The sequence below is a fragment of the Agrilus planipennis genome, unplaced genomic scaffold (genome assembly GCF_000699045.2).
Source record: "Agrilus planipennis isolate EAB-ADULT unplaced genomic scaffold, Apla_2.0 scaffold109, whole genome shotgun sequence".
Classification (NCBI taxonomy): Eukaryota; Metazoa; Arthropoda; class Insecta; order Coleoptera; family Buprestidae; genus Agrilus; species Agrilus planipennis.
Genome location: NW_020438934.1, coordinates 859,224 through 880,176, shown reverse-complemented (window position 1 = coordinate 880,176; position 20,953 = coordinate 859,224). Strand labels below are relative to the sequence as shown.

The following is a 20,953-nucleotide window of genomic DNA, read 5'->3' as shown; positions in this document are numbered from 1 at the left end:
ACGTCATTTTATGGAGATTCGTTAACCGAACAGATTAAATTTATTTTTATTAACAGAAAAAAAGCTACCAGAAATTTCAAACTTTTATAATAAGTAACTTGAACTCTGGAGAATCACTTTAGCGTAAGGTTATTCAAATTCACTAAATGGTTATCGAGGAAAAAATGAAAAATTAGCTGAAAATCTCGTTTTTACTTGATAATATTTATAATTGTTTGAAATAAATGCAATTTCAAAGTTTTAATTATTGTTTAAAAATATTAAAAAAAATTACGCTCATTATTAATAGAGATTGAAACTAAATATTTTTTTATTATATTATTCGTTATTTCTTACTTTATTTAAAGTTTTTGGTCAAATTTCAAACTTTCTCTCAAACCGTATACTTTTTTTTTTAGTATAGATAGTATTTATTGACCTCATGATGTGCTGCATATTTTCAGGAATAACCAATTAACTGAATAATCAAATAAATGTTTAAGCAAACAACCGATTAATCAACCAATCAATTAATCGCAACTAATAAATATGAACAGCAACGACTGTTATTTTTAGGGTACCGTTAGAGGCGGATTAAATGTCGAGAGCGCCCTAGGTTAACACTTCATAAGCGCCCCTCTGGCGGTTATATATTTTCGAAACTATTAAGGCACGGGGCGCTTCATAGAAGCTCTACAACTCTATAAAAAGTATTATTCTTTGTAACTAGGTACTTTTAGTTTAAAAAACTTCCGCGTGCGTCCCTTTTTAACTTTGCGCCCTTAAGCATGTGCCTAGTTTGCCTTACGGATAATCCGCCACTGGGTACTGTACATCCGAATAAAAATCGGAACCCTTATATGAACACTCGTGTGTCTGTCTGTCCGTTTTTTATATTATGGAAATGTTTATTTATGTGTTGTAATACTTCATCCAAATGAATAATATGTTCCCGTAATTCGATTATTTCGGTTACTTTTTTGATTTGCTTTCGATTTTTTTCTTAAAATCCATAAACGATTGTTAAATTAATAATCACATAGCCTTAATTGTGATATTGAATATCAATGAACCGTCAATTTTGATCTGTAGCTCTCGATTATTCAGCAAAAGAAATGCTTAGCTTTCCCATCTTTTTAAAACGTATAAGTAAATAAAAAAGCTTGAGGCCTCGAGAGGAAAAGTGTGTTCAAAAGAAAGCAGTTTAATTTTATTATTAGGTAGTTGTCAACTGGCGTAGTCGGTAACGGAGTTTACTTCTCATAAATGGAAATGTTAATTAGTTTATATTGGATTTCTTACCCATTATGAATAAAAAGATCGGCATTATTTCGGGCCCCATAAAAAATGAATATTTGGTCATTTTGCTTAAAATCTTTAAGAGCGAAACACTCGCTACGTCGAAGTTCTGGATTGTAATCTGTCGTTATCTGTTTAACACAAATAGATGTATGTACGAATACATATATTTATTCAGGATGGAAGCTTGTTATGTTATTTTTGTTTTATCCACCCAAATAACAAATATCTATTGCAAACTTTGCGAATTCTCAAATGCTCAAATAACATCGCTTTTCAAATTAAATGTAAATTTTGAATAAGCATTTCATTTTATCAAACATTACTTACACTTCCGTTCATATGATTACATAAATCCCACAGTGGGATAAGAGCACTAAGATAATTTCCGTCTTCAGAAGGTACAGTATTTTGGCGAGTCATCACTGTGGATGCAGCCCATCTAAAAATGCAACAACACTTCACAACAACTTATTATTAATTTATTATCTGGTGTTATTTTACTTTCGGTTATAGGTACTACGATTATTTACTAATTAAGACAGTTTACCATGGGAATACAAAAACAATAATAAAATTAACTCTTAATGACTAAAAAATGGATTGTAAGTTAACTAATTATTGATAGTTTTTCTATCTTTATGTTATAATTACTTTAGTTCGGCAACAAATAATTCTTCTATATGCTTTCTTATTTGCCTTTGTGACCCGTTTTAATTGGAAAAAAGACAATGATGCCAAACCAGTTTGCTTAACGTGAAAGATCAGAGTCAAAATAGGGTTGTAAATAATTTTATAGATGTAAAATCAATATCAATCATTTTATCTCAAAATATTTACAACCCCATTTTGTTTCTGATCTTTTACACATTGTAATAAGAGAAAGAAATGGAATCCATAGTTTCTTTGGCTTTGGGTTCATCTAATAAGTGAAGTTTTTCGAATAGTTTTCTAAGAATTTTGGATTATATGTATCTATCTTGTAGTTTTCAATTTTACACAGTTTGCGTATATCAATTCGATATTGTTTTGCGGTCTGTTTTGTCTTAATTCATAAAATTTCGAAGTTCCATGCTAAAGGAACAATAAATGGTGATTTAGCAGGTGCTAATATCAAATTGGAACTTAAAAATTCCATGGACCATGAAATTGAATTCGGAAAACAATATCGATCCAATATTTCAGATTATCCATTTCCAAGGAGTTTAGAATTTTTGGGCTCTCTTCCGTTAATGAATTAGAAGGCATTCATGGAATGTCTCTTTATGCCCTTTTTAAGCTTCTAATACCTTCAATACTCAATGTGAGCAACATTCATTCATTATTTTATATAATGTTTGATCGGTGATACTAGCGAAACTTTTAAAGGCAAAAATGTATTTTGCATCTTACAAATAAAAAAGTATTTTAAATAAGACAAAATGCCTTCCTCAAAAAAGAATTTAAAGGTTAGATAAAAATAGGTATTTTTATTTTGTAATTACATCTTAAATGCAAGTATTTCAAATAAATCACTTCTCTGCTGGTACATCATTTTTTATGTAATTTAGAGCACTTTTTCTTATATAGTACACCTATAAGCGAAATCTAGGCCGATTTCGTGATATGGGGGAGGGGGGAAATGTCGACGTAATCGCTCGGTTTTGACGGTGTAATATACTCAAAATACTCCAACTTCTGGGAAAAATAGTGGCAGAAAAAATTCATGGGTCATACTCCCGTTCGTAAATAAAAGAAAAGTAAAACTTAACCAGATATAACAAAATACAATATTTCCCGTGATTTTTTTCTGCCACTACTTTTCAGTAATTTTATACATAAAGGGAGGGATGGTATTGGCGTACGTTTTCGGTAATATATTTACTCCTCATACAAATAAAAAGAGAACAGACATATGTATTTTCATATATGTTAAAATGTTTGAGTCTAACTTTTGGAAAGTATGCTAATCAGTATCAAGAATCATTACTACGTTGAACGAGGTTTTGTTTGAATTTTAAATTTTAAAACTGTTACTCTTTAATTCTGCAATTTCAGTTTCATTATTATAACACTTTCAAAAATTCTGCACCATCAGACCCAAACTTTTTAATAGTTTGTATTCAGACTGTTGGTTTCGATGTTCTACGCTCAAGGAATTAAATAGCTTTCTTTAAGCATTGTACTAATACAGCCAACTTCCCTCATATTAATAGATTTCTTAAAGAATTGTAGAAAGCTGGAAAGTGAATTACACAATAATTCACCATTTACATGGGTACGGTATCGGAATAATTCTTTTTATCAATAATAACAAGTACTATACTTCGTTTACTTTCTGTAGCGATGTGACCTTCAGTTTCACCGGCGCAAAGTAGAAAAAAACAGCACTAGGCCAGAAAAGGAAGGAGACAACTCTCGGCCAAACTCTTAACCGATGAGGAGCGTATAATCCGTACAGTACTGCACAGAAAAATTGACCATTTTATCCACTACAATTGCATTGCTCAAATGTGCTGTTATTGGTACCAATTACTACAGAAAATATCAACGAGATGTTTATTTATGTTTGATGACATATTAAAGGCTTTAACGCTTGTCTTCGACTCGCACTACTATTCATGATTGAACAAAACTTTTGGCAGGTACTGTATGAAAAAGTATGTGTAATGAACAAAAGTCGAGAGTATAATGAGCTTTTTTCTCCCTACCTACGATTTTGCCAGCGCGCATCCAAGACATTGGAAGGGGCACATCGCTAGAGATAATGAAGTATACTAAATAAATTGCATTACTGTCCTTTAGAAAAATGGTAAGTAACCGCGAAAATGCATTGTTCATTAAAGCAGTGAATTTTGCAACGGTATCCATACAATTTATCACTGTGCCATTGCAGGTTGTATCATGAGCAAACTAAAATACTTGCTCAGTTGTTAGGTATTCTTGTGGCGTTATAGGCCGCAAGAATGTAGCTTTCCTTAACTCCAATGCAATGTTACGGGCTGGACGGATCAATGATTCGTCTAAGCTCATTTTATTTGATTGCTGAATTTACAATCTGAACACGCATTAAAAAAGATTACACCTTTCGAATTCTTATTTTTGGAATAAATATATGTAACAATATTTATTATTACCCCTTAAATCTCCTCCGAATTCAACTAATTAATATTAAATATTTATTTATGGGCTAAAGTATTAAAACAAAAATTAGGAATTTTCAATGAGAAATTTGAGAACAATAATAATGCACGAATGTATCTATAATAAGCCTTATCTGGATTAGATATTTAACTATTAATGAAATGGTAAATCAACTTTCCAACAACATTTTTAACAATGAAAATTGACATTGACCAACGAGGAAATAAAAAGAAATTAAATAGTTTCTGCTGCGACATCTTTTGTATAAGGTAGTTCGCATAAAAAATTGAAGAAGAACATTGTCACTTTCACCTTGTAGAAGAAAAACTGATTATATTACCATATTCAATATCTTGTCAGGTAGGTCCTTATGAAGGTCAATAGCGAAAGCGTTTTCGCGTGACTAGAAGTATTCGATGAATTAAATAAATACAAAATATTTTTAAAAAACTTTACCGCACAATTTCATTTCTTTTCATGTTAAGAGAACTATAAACTCCATACAATAAAGAAAGCTCAACACGTGTAAGAATTTTTTGTAACTTTACTTAAGTAGATATTTATTTTATGGTATAGATATGGGTGTTTTAACTCCACATAAAGATTGGTAAACTAAGTAAAACAGTAAACCTACAATCCTAAAATGTCAAATTATCTTAAAGCAAGAAAAACTCAATAAAAAAATGTAACAGATTTCAAAAAACCATAGTAACTATATTGAGTAAGTAATTCATTTGAGAATTGAAAATTAAAAATAGCTTTCAAAAAGCGTTCTTGATTGTAATTCATAATGTGTATAATAATTAATAGTAATTTTTGCCACCCGGGATGAAGTCTAAATTTGCTGCCCTTCCTATTTTCTTTGTTATTTTTTTATGATACAGGGACGGGGGTCTGGTTTGTGATTATGTTAATAATATTTATTTATGTATTTTTATAATTGTTCTGCAATAATACTTGTCTATGTTCGAAAACAAAACGCATGTTCAGGGATTCCCTAAAATAACTGATAATGTTCACTCGCTTTTATGGTTACGTTAAAACGTAACTTTTGCTAATATGGAGGTTAAAATTACTAAAGTTTAGTTTACGTTATACAAAATTTCAATAAAACAATTAATTTCAGTTTTATATTATGGAGTGCTAAATGAAATAGAATATAGAAAAGTGTCTTGCTTCTAATACTAAGTCGAAATCTACAGTGCAGCAGACGATTCGTGTTTCTGCTTTTGGTATGTTCTTCTACGATTCTTACGATTTCAGCCATTGTAATCGAAGGTACCTATTCTACAACGGCCTTCGTCCCTATCATAAAGTGAACCGTTAGGGTTTGACCATTCGACTATCAGCTTCTGTTATATTAGCTATGAAAAAATGCCATTTTTACATATAGATACAGGACAGATGCTTTTCACAGATTTTTAACAACACAATAAATCTTGGAATTTTTAGGAACCTAAACAGTAATGCTTGTTATATGACACAAATTATTAAAAATTGGTACCAATACTAAGAAATTGGAGCATCTAACATTACTACGAGGCGGACCTGATTTTATGTAATACCCAAAAAAATATTTTTGCCGCCCCTACTTTTGCGCCACCCGGGACCCATGGTCCCGAATGCTCCCCCTCCATGCAACGCCTCTGGCTTTATCAAATGTCCATAACTATCGTAATTATTGGGGACGAAATTTGTAACTAATTACAAAAGTAAATTTGAAAGAATATACTTTCGTAAAATATCAAACAAAAATGTTAGGTATTATAGAAGAGCACAGGTATTAAAATTATTATCGAATTATGTTAAGTAAATTTATAGTTGTTACCATTACCTATTACTTGTATTTGACTGCATAAATTCTTAAGTAACTACTTGAACTACTTAACTTCTTATCAGAACTATTTAATAATAGGTGCCAGTTTCGTCACTTCCTTCTTGTATGTTATTTTATAAGTTGATTCTTTGAATTGATTTATCAATGGTGAAGTTTTTAAAAGGTTAATTTTCTTAAAAAAATTTTCATGAGTAGGACGAGATGCTCGTACTTTGAAGGCCTTTGTATAAAGATTACTTTAGTTTTACAAGTGGATATAAAAAAATATTAAAAGCTTTCAAATACCCGAGAACTATAATAAATGTCAGGTAAAAGATTGGAATTTTTATAGGGGTGCAAAATGGAATATTTGTGAGTATATTTTAATGAATTTGAACAAGCATATCTGAAATTAGAAAACGGTAATATTTCTTTGAAGAGGATGTATCAGGTGTTCGTTTTAAAAGAATGTGATTTCATGATGGCTTATCTGGAAAATGAAATCATAAGAACGTAGTTAATTACAAATTAATATACCATACATAGTTTCACGTTTTGTCTATTATAACAATAAATTTAAAGTTCAAACGTCCATTTTCAATGACTAACACTGACCAAATGAAATTTCAGACGTATCAAATTATTACTAACTTGACCTAACTAAAATAACTTTAACAAATGAGCTAATTATGAAGCCAACAAAGGCGTAATTGATGCGGCCTACATGAAAACTCGAAAGCATGAGACGCACTTCAATTTCTATAAATAATAACTTACTGTCCTAAGTACGTCTCTCATAATAACGTTATGTATGAATGATGCTCGTTCTCTAGTTATGAGTTGACTCCTGACTACATTTAAGACACTGCAACCTATAATTCTAGAGGGTAGTTTATATGATACTAACAATTAGTATGTGTATTACAAGTGGATCCAGTATTGTGTCGATGACGTAAACAAACATTCAATATAAGTTTTCATCGGATAGATATGTGTCATTTATGTCATGAACTTGTTAGAAAGGTAGGCTCTGTTTAAAAATTAAAACAATAGACGGTTGGTGCTATAAACATCGATTATAAACGAATGTTCTTCATTACCAAAACAAGCATATGTTTTACGTTCGAAAAACAATTAGAAAAAGACGTGAAGTACAGTGCAGCCGTTTGTCCATAAAACTTTTTATTTCGCCGTTAAAAGTCGATTTTCGTGCTACTTGCTCTGAAGTCTGAAGTAAGTGAAGCAGTCGCGTTACCAGACGACAACAAAACAACTTTTAACGATTCTTTGTGTCTTTCTGCAAGATGTGAGAGAAAGCTCACGTATTGTACAAAGGCCTGGTCAGAAGTCGGTTAAATTCTAAAGAAATTTATAAATGGTCCTTCTTCGATCCCCTCCATTGGCACCAGTACCAACAACAACTGTGGTGAAAGGTGACTTACGAAGAAACGCGCTTAAACATAGCACATGTCGATGCTACTTGCTCGAAGCGTGATGTAGTTCAGTTGGAAGAAGGGTGATTCCCGGCAAATATGAGAAGTTTCCAAAGAAAAACACGTCATTTTGCCCCTTGACGGTTACCGTATGACAATGGTGTGTTTCCAAAAAGTTATTATTCTTTTAATGACATTGCGTTTAGTTGTAAGTGAAGAAAAGGTAGACTCGGACAATTTATACGTACAGTTGACAGAATCTCAATCAAGAGCTTTAAAACAGGTAAGAACTCTTTTGCTTACACACCTAATAATATTTCATGTCACTGATTCCTGATCATCTTTTTGATGTACCCTACCTAGCCCTAAAGAAAAATATTCGTCGTAACAAAAAATAATATTATTATTAATAAATCTTATCCTGATTTTAATTCAGTGGGTGTATTTAAATGAAAAAAATTAAATAAAGCTCAACAAAGCACGCACAAAAGTTCGAATTTGTAAAATTGTTTTAAATATTACGAAGAAATAGTAGTAAGGTGTTTGCTTACTGCAGTTTGCATCGCGGTATCCTTGAATAACACTTAATTTAGATGTTTACCTGGTTACTAGTAATTGCATATAGGTATTGAACATGCAAAATTATAACAATTCATACCTTTCTCTTTAAGCGAACATATTAACGACCGGAATTGTTTTTTTCCCCCAAAATAATATATTTATTGGGTCACTGTGTAATTGTATTGTTCAGTCATTTAATTCATTAATTAAACTACGAGTCTACAAAAGCGGTGCATTGTTTTCAGTAAATTAATTTTAAATACCAACCGGTAGCATTGAAACGGCTTCATGCTAATTGTTACGTCTGGTATCATTCTAATAAAGTTACCGTCTATAAATCATAGGTAGGTACATACATACGTTTCTAAAACAAAAGTCCCAATAATAATCCATAAAATTGACTCTCGTTGCTGAATAAAACGATGCTTGTGGAATTATTTTCTTTTGCTCATTAGGACTGTGAAGTTTTCTACATTCTTAGCACATTACTCACATTCTTTTTGGTATTTGTCGCCAAGTTAATCTACTTTTTACATTATTGCTGTTTCTGTATTATTCTTAATATAATTTCCAAACACTGGGAAAAACGTACTAAAGTAGTAGTTAGTAATTCCCTTTTTGGTAGGTGCTTTTATATTATATTATCAAATACCAGGGTCGTCATTACGTCTTCTTCTGAGCTCTGCCCAGATCAAAGAGAAAAAGGAACACCACCACCCCTCACCCCCGCTTTTAATTTAGTCCCACACACAGTTATGAAATTTACAAGAATCTTTTGGTATTTATTGATATTGATGTTTATACTATTTTAATAAATGCTTTGATTTTGGTGAAAACAATTAGTTATACAAATTCCAATATTTAAATTTAAAATAGGGGAGGTTCCTGGTCTCGCATTCACATTTTCAGTTATGAATTCGAAATGGCGATAAGAAAGAAACAGAAATAGTATATTATTCAAAATGAGCTTTTGGTTTACATTTATTTAAAAAATGAATATAATAAAACTTATGACACTGTAATTATAGACAAAAATTTGTTAAAAAACGTAGCAAAAAATATAGTTTCAATAAAAATAAATAACTAATATCATTGTCAATTTTTGCACTTTTTCCATAAAATACTATATTTTTTTGAAGTCTGCTATATTTTTTGTATCTTAGTTTGAAAAATGCTATATTTCGCCGAAGAAATGTTGGCAACCCTAATTATAATATAATTTTTTATTCCCCTAAGTACTTAAAAAGACCTCTCATTTGATGAACATGACGATGCTTTCGCCTGTTTTTCATTTTTGAAAATAAACTCTTAAAGTACAGGGCTATTACCGAGTGATTGAGAGCTAATGAGATTGTACTTTTTCTGTGTATCGAAATACCTACACGTAAAAAAGTAATTATGATTTCCGAGGTATGGAAATCCATAATGGTGCCCCTTTTAATCGCATCAAAAACTCATGGATTACTAAACTATACGATATTTTAATTAAAGCAATTGTAAATTAATGTCTGCATTATGGTCGTAATAAACAATAAAACCAAAATTTTCTGAATTACCGAATTTCTGTTATAAGTAACAACACTATAGGTCAGTGCTGTAATTTATAATTAATTAAACAGGTTATTTAATTAGCGTCGGTCTCAATTATCATTCATTACCTCCTCGTAATTATTTACATCATCAACGCATGTCTAGCTAAATTTTAATTCTCACATTTAATAATGTCGATGGTTTTTCGTAGTAAGTAATACAACCTAAATTAAGCTAGTAAAATTTTTAATGGTTTATTCAGTTTGTGTTTCTACAATAGTCGCAATCATTTCTTAATTCAATTAAAATTTTGGGCCTCATAAACTCCATTATACGCCTGTGCCCTTGAAATCTGAAGAAAATTGTTTCATTACTTAACAAACAATTTAATTTCAAAATACCACAACCACTTTCACGTCGTGCTATGTACTCCTTTCCTTACTTTCTTTAATGAGGATGAACTTTAAAATGATCTGTTATACAACACTTAAACGATTAAATGAAAATGAAGTAGGTACCTTTAACATACAGATTATCATTTTCCAATCATTATTCTGATACATCTATAATCTATCAATGGTTCAGTTGCATTTGACAAAAAATATTTGTTTTCAGATTACTTCTCTATTTTTTTATGTAAAATTAACATCTCTAATAACTAATTTTTAATTTTCCTAACATTATAATTTAATGTTAATTTATTCGTTTAGGTTTATAAATGATGCATTTAAAACTACAAAAAACACATAGACATCTAACAAAGATGGACTAGATGAATATGTTGTGTTGTACACACCATACACGGTTTACTAAACGAAGAAAGCGGAGATTATCCGTTTTCAAACGTAAATTCCCTATAATTTTATAGTGTTCTGACAATTTTTTGTTGAAGTGGAAGACCTCAAATCATTTGAAACGCTTTGTTCTCGTTTCGTACCTTATATTTTTATTACCTAAACATAGCATAGAGTTATGGTAGTTTCGTACCCTGATGAAGACAGCTGTAGTTAATTATACAAACATCCTAATTATTAACTTTCTTCGCACATATAAACGACTAGAATCACACACGTTGCTTCTTGCTAAACACTACGATTCTGCCTACGACCACAGTGTCATAAAAAAAGATTTCTTTGTATTTTTATGGAATAACAATTTCCTTTCTATGCTTCGGCAAATTTTGAATCCCTAAAGGCCTAAAGAATTATGTCAAGTGGAATTTAATTGTTTTTTAACAGAAAAGAACCTTCGAATTGCGACAACAAAACCCAGACGTTTGGTTTTCGGAACCAATCTCTATTTGAAATTACCAAAAATCGAAATGTTTTGAATATTATCTGTATAATAACCCCCATTAACACTATACATATGTAATATGCACTGTATAGAGTACGGTAAATGTCTATTGTTTTTCCTCAGTAGGTAATCTACAAACTACTTTTCAAAAATATGCGCTTTTTTGATTTGTTAATTATACGTGGTTTAAAGTAATTAGATAAGCCGTCATTACAGGTTAAATTAACCGAAAAAGGTAATTTATCTTGCAAACAAAAAACCTGGTTTAGTTATCAAATGTAAAGTGATATAGGTATTTAATTTGTACGTACTACATGATACAAATTTAATCTTCTTCTACGTTATTACGTATGTGTAACAAACGATATGCATATTTGCCTATACGATATAATAGTTCAAGTTAAAAATTGTATTGTTGTGTAAACTGAATGCTTTCATGTTACAATAAGTAGGTACACACAGAGGTCTTTACCACAGGAAATCTTTATCTCTGATACGTGATACAAACAGAGTAAAGAAAATGAATGGAATCACAATATGCATGTCTGCTATCACTCGAGAAAAAGCCTTTTAATTCCCTTACAATAATAAGAACTGTTTATATTCACTTTTAATAACGTAGTTAGCAGTTATCAATAAACAAATAGAAAAAAGCACCACTTATTTAAGAAATACGTAGGTGTTTTTAAATTATTTACATTACTTTTTTGATAGTGAGTATTTGAAAAATCATTCGAGGTCTATTGGGATCCGTCAAATGGGCATACACCATCTGGTGGCAAAATTTATAACTCGAATGAGGGAAAAGTTTACATAGGAACTGTGCACGCAAATTGTAAAATTGTTTATTAAAATAATAAAACACGTTAAAAAAGTAAAAAATTTTTTGATGATGGAGTCGACGAAGTTTTCTTCTAAAGTTAAATCAAATAAAAAGTTAATATGTTCAGTGAAAAGCTGCAATAGCACTTCAGACATAGATCTTCACTCTTCACCTACATTAACTACTTTCCAATAAAAACTAACCGTTTTATATATGTAAAAAATATATTCGGAAAATTAGAGAAAAAAGTAAACTAATAGAAGCTTGGATGAAAGCAGTAGGTATCAAAGAAGTGAATTCCGGAATAAAAATTTGTTCACGTCATTTTAATGCACATGATTATATTTCAGCAAGTATTTACCATCAGCCATAACCTTAATATTTAAAACTAGAATCATACTAAAATTATAAAGTGAGAAATTATTTATTCCTGTGTAATTGATTTAACACAATTCTAATGATACGATATAAGTATTTTGAGGTTAAGAACCTACCTGCTGCAATACAACAAAGTTGCAATAATGTGTTTGCAACGTTCTCTTAAATCGGCTTTGCACGTGCAAGTCATTGATATGATATTGCTTAAATCACCCAGAATCACCTCACCAATTATATAACGTGAATCACTTTTTAAATCCGAAGTTTGTAAAAAGTAGGCAGTAAACTTGACGGAATTTGAAGGCTAGCTTCCGGATTTGTTATTTCCGAATTTTATAATGTGATTGGCATTAAAAACACGCTCACCTTCAACGAAATTTCCTTTCCGAGGCTTTGTGTCAGCCCAATCACATATTGTGTCAATACTTATCATTTTATCGTAATTTAAAAACTTGGAAATTGCACGGTACACTATAGGAACTACGATAAATTTTCCCTAATCGGCGCCATACTTTTAGGCTCTTCCCATTTGACGGATCCCAATACTGTTCCTTGTCCAGTAAACACACAAAGCAATAATTGAAAAATATATTTGGTAAACTCCAGGGACAGTTGCTAAGACCTGATCTTTCTCAACTTAAAGAACATATATAAGTGAAAAATATACTGTACCTACAACCTACATGAATACATATGTAGTTATCACATTTATATTTTTGGTGCCTTCCAAAAGATATATAAGTACTATGCTATTTAGTCCACACTGGATTAGACCACTTTTAAATAGGACAGGGTAATGTTGTTTGCTGCCTGAACTTTGACGCAATTCGACACAAAAATATCAAAAATTTAAAATAAATTAAAAGACGTTACTTCCTTAATGTTTCACCAATTAACCTTCTTTACTAAACATGGATACAACATTACTATAAATTACTACTTTTTGCAGCATTTATCCAGTAACACCATTATGTATCAGCAATTATCCTAACCCAACGTACACGTAGGCTATGTATATTTATTTTAAGTTGCGCGTCTTTTTCCTTAAAAAATTCTCCTAAAGCGTACCTGAACATTCCGACATTACACATTCATTCAAATATGGTATTATTGCGGAAGATAGATCGAAAACAACGAACGAAAACATTTTAAACAGGCGGAAAGAAGAAAGAATGATTATCATGCGCTACTTAAACTAATTAATTATGTAACTTGCCAATAAGAAAAGTAAGCCAATAATTGTCAGTTATACCAATCGTATAAGTGCCAGACTACGGTACCTTGACTAACCGTTATTTTATTTATCAAAAAAAAAAAATACAAAGAAAATGAGAACGAAAACGCATTGGACATGCTTTAGGTACCTTCAACCATACACTTCACACCTTTTTATCATGGTACTGTTGTAATATAGCATTAAGAATTCTAAAACATATCCTGTGGCTGGCAAAAATAAATAGCAATTACAACAAACAAAATTTTTATCTTTCAATGTTCAATAATTGATTTAATAATTATTATTAACCAGAGAGCTTTATTTAGAGCGACAAAACAAGGACAAGGATTTTTGTATGGAAAAAATCTTTAAAAAAAAATGTCTTGTACGGCATTTTTTCTTAGTAAATACAACAAAATCTGATGGTCGAACCCCAACGGTTTACTTTATGATAGTAACGCAAGCTCTTATAGCACAATAACAGTTGAAATCAATCGCAAAGAAAAACATATACCAAAAAGTAGAAACAGGAACTGTCTGATGGATTATCGATTTCGCCTGTATATTATGAAAAAGATACTTTTTATATTCTATTTACATTTAGCACTACATAATATTGAATCTCATAAATATCATTAGCAAACTGAATCCTGAGATATTGAAACTTTAAAACATTGTAAACGTATGGAATGAATTCAACAATAAAAATACTGAAGATAGGGATAGTGATGATCTAATCTGTTTGAAGGACCGAAATAATTACAATCCTTTACAAATCCTGAGATAAATCCTCAAAATCCTCTTGCTATTCTGAATTGTGTAAATGTAAATGAAGTATTAACACTTTTTGAATTGAAATTAATGTTTTTGTTGTAATTTACAAATCTTGTTTCATACAAAACTTCTGTACACAAGCGACAACCCACGCGGCTGCCATGGATTGTGTACGTAAATATAGTAAGTTATGTACGACCATCGCAAATATACAATTTTACGTTTGTTCCTAAGTATATTAACACTTTTTGAATTGAAATTAATGAAAAGAGCACAAAACTAGAACTTTATTCTGAGCGATAAAACAAGGACTAAAAATAAATGAAATTAATGTTAGCAGCGATGATCCTGGCAAATATTTCAGGTGGTACAAGATATTATTAAGGCACCCCTAATGCACAATCGCTTACTCGTGACTAATCTGTCTATGTGTTCATAAAGTCTGAAAAGAACATACCTACACTTTTTACATTCTTCTAATGTTACATTATTAATTAAAAGAAAAATCACTAGCACAAAGTCCTTCGAAATGACCAGCTGATGTTATTGTAGAAATTTGTAGTGGGGATATCCTTGAAAATTATTGCAATGGGACGTTTTTCCATTAATTAATTAGGTTTCTCGTCAGAGGACAACAATGTTAACCAGTATTGAAAACTGTTTCTTCAATTTTAATCAGATAATACTTGATTCTGTCTGTTTAACTCTAGCATACTGAATTCGAATATAGCATTGATTTTGACAATTTTAATATTTCTCACTAAAAAACGTAAATCCTCGATTTTTAATTACAATGTTTTTATTTCAAGTGCGACTGGATAAATTTCTTTATCTATCTTATATTCTAAGTGCTAATCCTATTACCAAATAAACAAACCGTTAATCCTATTTTAGCCTTTTTTTTCACCTAATCCTTATCTTATCTTCTGTTTTACCCTCCTATTCCTTAAAATTCTCTTTAGATGGCTCAGCCCGTCCTCATCCTCCTTCCCACGTCCCATCATTCTCACATCCTCTTAACACTTGCTTCAAGCTCTCTTCCTCCCTTTTAGATATCCTACATCGCCTTCTTCTTTTTTCCAGTATATCCATCCTCTACACTCATTCTCTGTTCTATATCTTGCCATTACACTTATTTTCCTCTCTCTTTCTGAATATCTTGCCACCTAGTCGTCCTGATACTATATCCTTTACCCTCACTACTTATCTAGACCTCTATTTTTCTAAATCCTCTCTTATTATTTCTCTGCATCTATTCCTCACTATTAAAACCTTCAAAGCTCCCTCCCTCTCTCTATCATATCTACTTTTTGTCCTAATTTTCATTCTTATTCTTCCTCCATATTTTCTTCCTTATACCCCACCTCTCTCAGTCTCCCTAACCTCTTTTTCTTGCTTCTTCCCACATCTTCATCCCTTTCTAAATCCTCCTCCTCTTTTACCTGACTGCACTCCATCCCTTATCTCAAAATCTCCTATCACACTCTCCTCATTCTCTTCCATTATCATTTTCAAATGTTTTATCCACTCTACCCCTTCAATCTTCCCACTCATCTACTCGTCACTACTTTTTCTATATCTAATTATTTTTTTCCAAAACTCCTAAAATTACTTGAAATTGAATTTCTCGGAAACATTCTTCTATCGAAATCGGGATTACGGCCACTTTTTAAGCACATTATAACGCATATTTCTTAGGATTGTTGAGAGAGTAAATAATATATGTAATGCAAAATTAAAAAATGTCATTTCAGGGCATTTTATTTTCTGAAAAACCTAACAAACGAACACCAATTTGTATCTTTGTATGTTTTTTAAAAACTATCTTTCGATAAAAATTCTGGTTCACAGATTAACGAGAAACTGGTATGGAAGTTAATATTTGACATGTACCTACAATATATAATCCTAGTTCTGGGATTAGGATTTACGATTAAAAATCTTCCTACTTTGACCAGCCTTTAATGCAGTATCAATATCAGCTATTGAATTAATTTTTGAAGAACTATTCCATAAATTAAGAATATGTGATCATTAAAAACCTAGATCAAACGTATAGGTAGCTATATTGTTTATTAATCTGACACCCAAACAAGCTGATACATATCAGAGTTTCTTGTGGATTATTCCATTATAAAAATAAACTATTGTTGAATCTGGGAAACTTATTGACGAATAAAACCAAACAGTAGGCACTGTAATGTGCAACCGTTTTGTCACGTTCGGATGTATAAAAACTACCCTGTGCGTTACTCGTTAATAGCAAAATTTTAAAAAAGTGCAGTATTGTTGACAATCCTGTACTACGTATTATAATTTTACGAGAAAAGTCACGTTCGTATGCTTAATACACGTCAGCTAACTTTACGTATGTTTTCGCAATGCATTTATGTATATTTAACGTATTCAAAAGCCACATTTGAATAGACAAACTGCAATTATGAAGAAAAAAAGAAATTGTTTGCATGTTTATTAGAACCCTGGCAGAATTATTTTATCGGATGTGTGACGTTTGAAAAGGAAAATTTCACATCATACCGATTCCAATTACTTTAAAATTTAAACAATTTATTAAAAGGGAATTAATGATCAATATTCTCCATTTCATCCGTTAATTTCGTAATTGTGTAAAATCAAAGTCAATAGGGTTATTTTATTATTTTAATAAACCCGACCGACGTTTCACCGGATGGACTATACGGCAAAGTTTATACTCAATGCGAAACGTCGGTGTGGTTTCTTTCAGTGACGTAGCGTGGGGGGCAAGGGGGAGTTATGGGCCTCGGGCGACGTAAACGTGGGGGGCAGTAAAATATGTTTTCTTCGCTATGAGACAGGTCCGCCACACAGTAATGTTAAATATCCCAATTTCTTGGCATTTGTACCAATTTTTAATAATTTGTACATTACCGTTTGGGTTCGCAAAAATACCAAGATTTTTGTATGGAAAAAATCTTTGAAAAAAAAATGTCTTGTACGACATTTTTTCTTAGTAAATACAACAAAATCTAATAGTCGAACCCCAACGGTTTACTTTGATAGCGACGAAGGTCGTTATTATAACCCAAGCTCTTATAGCACAATAACAGTTGAAATCAATCGCAAAAAAACATATACCAAAAAGTAGAAACAGTAACTGTCTAATGGATTATAGATTTCGTCTATATATTATAAAAAAGATACTTTTTTTTATATTTACATTTAGCACTACATAATATTAAATCTCATAAATATCATGAGCAAAATAATTCAGAATCCTGAGATATTGAAACTTTAAAACATTGTGAAGGTATGAAATGAATTCAACAATAAAAATACTGAAGGTCGGGATAGTGATGATCTAATCTGTTTGAAGGACCGAAATAATTACAATCCTTTACAAATCCTGAGATGAATCCTCAAAATCCTCTTGCTATTCTGAATTGTGTATATGTAAATAAAGTAAGTTATGTATAAAACCATCGCAAATACACATAATTTTACGTTTGTTCCTAAGTATTTTATTAACACTTTTTGAATTGAAATTAATGTTTTTGTTGTAATTTACAAATCTTGTATCATACAAAACTTCTGTACACAAGCGCCAACCCACGCGGCTGTCATGGATAGAGCGACTACTAGAATTTATTAACTTCCTGGTCGGATATCTTTTTGTAATAGATCTGGAAAATCATCGGTGGCAAAAATTCACCCTACGCCACTGATTTCTTTTAGAAATTAAAAAAAAAATTGCCTCTATTGACTTTGATTATATACAATGAATGATTAATGTTAAATAAAAAAAGGAAAATTGTTGGTAATTATATAGTTAATCTTTTAGCAAATTCTTTTACGAAAGTCCACAAATTAAGGCTAATATATATACCTACTTGGTAAAAACCAAAAGATGAATACGATATAATGATAATGAGCGCGTATTTGTAAACTCTCGCGTGTACTGTTTTTATGTCGAAGACATGCTCATGAAAGCAATGACACAAAAAATTTGCTAAAGTGAAATCGAATTTCACGTATTTTCCCATATAATATTCGAGACAACATCTGCCACACGTTTACAACTAACTAGTTCAAATAAAGCACTTTCTAAGACAAGATTTAGGTATTGTAATTAAAACGGATTCCCGGATTTTCAATTTTATGACCTTAAAAACTACCTTGACAGTGTATCTGCTTACAAAGTTCATTTTTCATTTACCTTTAAACCAAGCAAGTGTAATCGGAACAAGAAATCAGATATACATGTTAGACATATGTCATTAGTTTCCAAAACAACAAGAAGCACCATTATTTTTAATTTTGTTGGTTCTAATTGTAAAGATATTTACGTTTAATCGTTAAGTTTAAATGGTGAAAATTGCACTTCATCAAATTGTTTTCTAATGGATTCGAAGGAAGATGATTAACATTTTAAGATAGTAGATATTAGATATCAAAAAATTACTGAATAATAACTTGAGAATAGTGGGAATAACAGCTATTAATGCCAAACTGTAATTTCAGGAATGGCGAGCAGTTGAAGAAGACAAACCTCATTTTTTCCCAGAATGGAATGAAGAAACGTCACCACTAGAAGAAAATACAAGCCCTAGAATTATAAAACGACGAAGAAGAATCCGCAAAAGGAAACGACGTCCACAAAACGAACAAGCACAAGAGTTAGACTTTGATTCACTCATGACCATTGAACCCATTCGTCGAAAAGTTAGACCCCATCGTTTGGATGAAATAGACGACTCCTGGATAAATATAAGTGAAGAAATGATGGACCAACCTCACCATCGAAGAAGAACTAGTCCTACATTCGAAAGTGGCAGCAGCGAGGACGCTTCAAGAAAGAAAGATGATCTATCGTTTGAACGTTTTGGTCCAGATGATGCTTTAGACGTTAAGTTAACAAGCCCCTCCCCAAAATTCTATGAAAAGGTCAGAGATCCGTTTACTGCGCTTGAAGAGGATGACAAAATAAAAAAAAGACGAAAAGGTGCACCAGATATCAAAAACATACTTAAGAAGACTGGATCTGTTAGTGAAGTGTTACAAAAGAAAAATCTGTCGCTCACTGACCTTCTTATGGGCAAGGAACAGGCAATTTCTGCTTTAACAGATTCATCTACAATAGACGGCCAGCCCGTTAAGGAATATAAGAACCCAGTAAGAGACGATTTTTCTTGGAATCACACAGAACTAACAAAAAAGAAAGCTGAAAATATTGACAGCCTACATGAAAGAAAGAAACTACATAGGTTTGGCCAAAAAAGTACAACGGAACTATATTTGCACATTACCGAACAAAAACACGAAATCCTTAACACAACTACTGTTATACCGTACGTAACCAACGCTCAGAAAACAAATTCAGATTCGAATAATTACATAAAAAAGAAATTTAAAGGTACCATAGTGGGCAATAGTAATGACCAACACCAAGTGCAGAAAACAACCACCGCCAGCAAAGACCTTTATGATGAAGGGCCAGTTAGAATGTCTTTAAATGTAAACAATTTAGCAAAAATAAAAGACGATACGAAAGAAACTGATACAGAACTGCCACAAAAATTACGACCTTTCAGCGCAAAAGAAGAGATAATGGAAATGATGAAAGATCCGGAAGGCAACAGAAGACTATCACGAATTTTAGAATTGAAAAACATTACACTTGACGAACTGATAGAAATGAGAGAAAGAGGATCTAGCAAGAAACATCTGGCTGATCTGTTTCATAATCAAAATAAAGAACCAGAACCACCTAAAGAACCTTTTATAGGGCATATCCGGACATCTGCAAAGCGGGGGTCTTTAACATTAGCTAAAAGAAAACCAAAAGCCCTCGAAGATGAAACCGAAATGTCCCTTCAGAATAGTACTGCAATAGTACTATCTAGTTTTGAGAAAGAAGTAAATACAGCAGATAGTTATACAACAACGACATTTCCAATGATACGAATCAATAAAAACATTTCATCTTCACAGGAAGTTGAAAATAACAAAATATTGTGGACGAACATTTTGTCTAAAGCAGATGCAATTGGGGACATTGAAAACGATAGTCTTCTTATATCGAAGAAGATCGAAGATATTTTAGAAAATGATGTACGCCGAATAGATGATTTAGGAGATAAACTTTCGGATGCATTTAACGACCAGTTACAAATGGAATTTGATGAAGGTCCTGCAGAAAAAAGAAACGATTCAAATACGGTTCAAAATGGAATCGCTTCGGCCATTTTAGCTAGTCTTTCCGTAGTAGGAGTTTCACTGTTTGTGTTTCTGACGATCTTGTTTGTGTTTAAGTTATCAAGACGTAAGAAAAATAGACGGTCCTTACTGAACCATTTTTCAGAGTACAAAAGTAAATATCCCATCTTGGGAGGTAGTCTTAGAAAGACGTTCACACTTTCCGTGCCGGAAAAGTTTCCACCAAAGAAAGTGCGAGATCCTGTTAGTTTTATAAAACAAGTGCCAGAAAATGAAGACCGAAAGCCGTACGAGTCTGTGGCATGTTATTAAATTAAGCTGAGAAGACAGGGGTTGTGATTTTTTTACGTGCAATATTTTATTTATATTCAACCATTACGTATACAATGATACACTTTAAAGTAAGTCGTAAGTTTTATGTTTGTTTATAGACAATGTTGTTACTATTTCTGTAAATAAAGGTGAAATTTTGTCTTTTCTTATACTTTTACTCAGAATTACACCGTAAAATGGAAGTTATTAACTTTATT

At 31.6% G+C, this 20,953-nt stretch overlaps 2 protein-coding genes across 3 annotated transcripts in view; one reads left to right on the top strand and one right to left on the bottom strand.

Annotated features, from left to right (window-relative positions):
• The window catches only part of LOC108742732 (histone-lysine N-methyltransferase setd3), an 82,149-nt gene that overhangs the window by 9,735 nt on the left and 51,461 nt on the right, over window positions 1-20,953 (bottom strand). For both annotated transcript variants that reach the window (XM_025974285.1, XM_018478033.1), the window contains 2 exons: window positions 1,609-1,720; window positions 1,282-1,409 (listed from right to left, as the gene is read on the bottom strand). In XM_025974285.1, the coding sequence (XP_025830070.1) occupies window positions 1,282-1,409; window positions 1,609-1,720 (240 nt within the window). The remainder of the gene's footprint in view (window positions 1-1,281; window positions 1,410-1,608; window positions 1,721-20,953) is intronic.
• On the top strand, window positions 7,155-20,901 carry LOC108742731. Its single transcript, XM_018478032.2, has 2 exons — window positions 7,155-7,933; window positions 18,729-20,901. Exons 1-2 carry the CDS (start codon window positions 7,802-7,804, stop codon window positions 20,733-20,735), a joined length of 2,139 nt encoding a protein of 712 aa, XP_018333534.1. The 5' UTR covers window positions 7,155-7,801; the 3' UTR covers window positions 20,736-20,901.

Excerpts from the sequence above, each read along its gene's own strand:
- LOC108742731 (XM_018478032.2), top strand. The coding sequence starts at position 7,802 with ATGACAATGGTGTGTTTCCAAAAAGTTATTATTCTTTTAATGACATTG. Across the intron at positions 7,934-18,728 it reads AATCAAGAGCTTTAAAACAG|GAATGGCGAGCAGTTGAAGA; the intron begins GTAAGAACTCTT and ends CTGTAATTTCAG.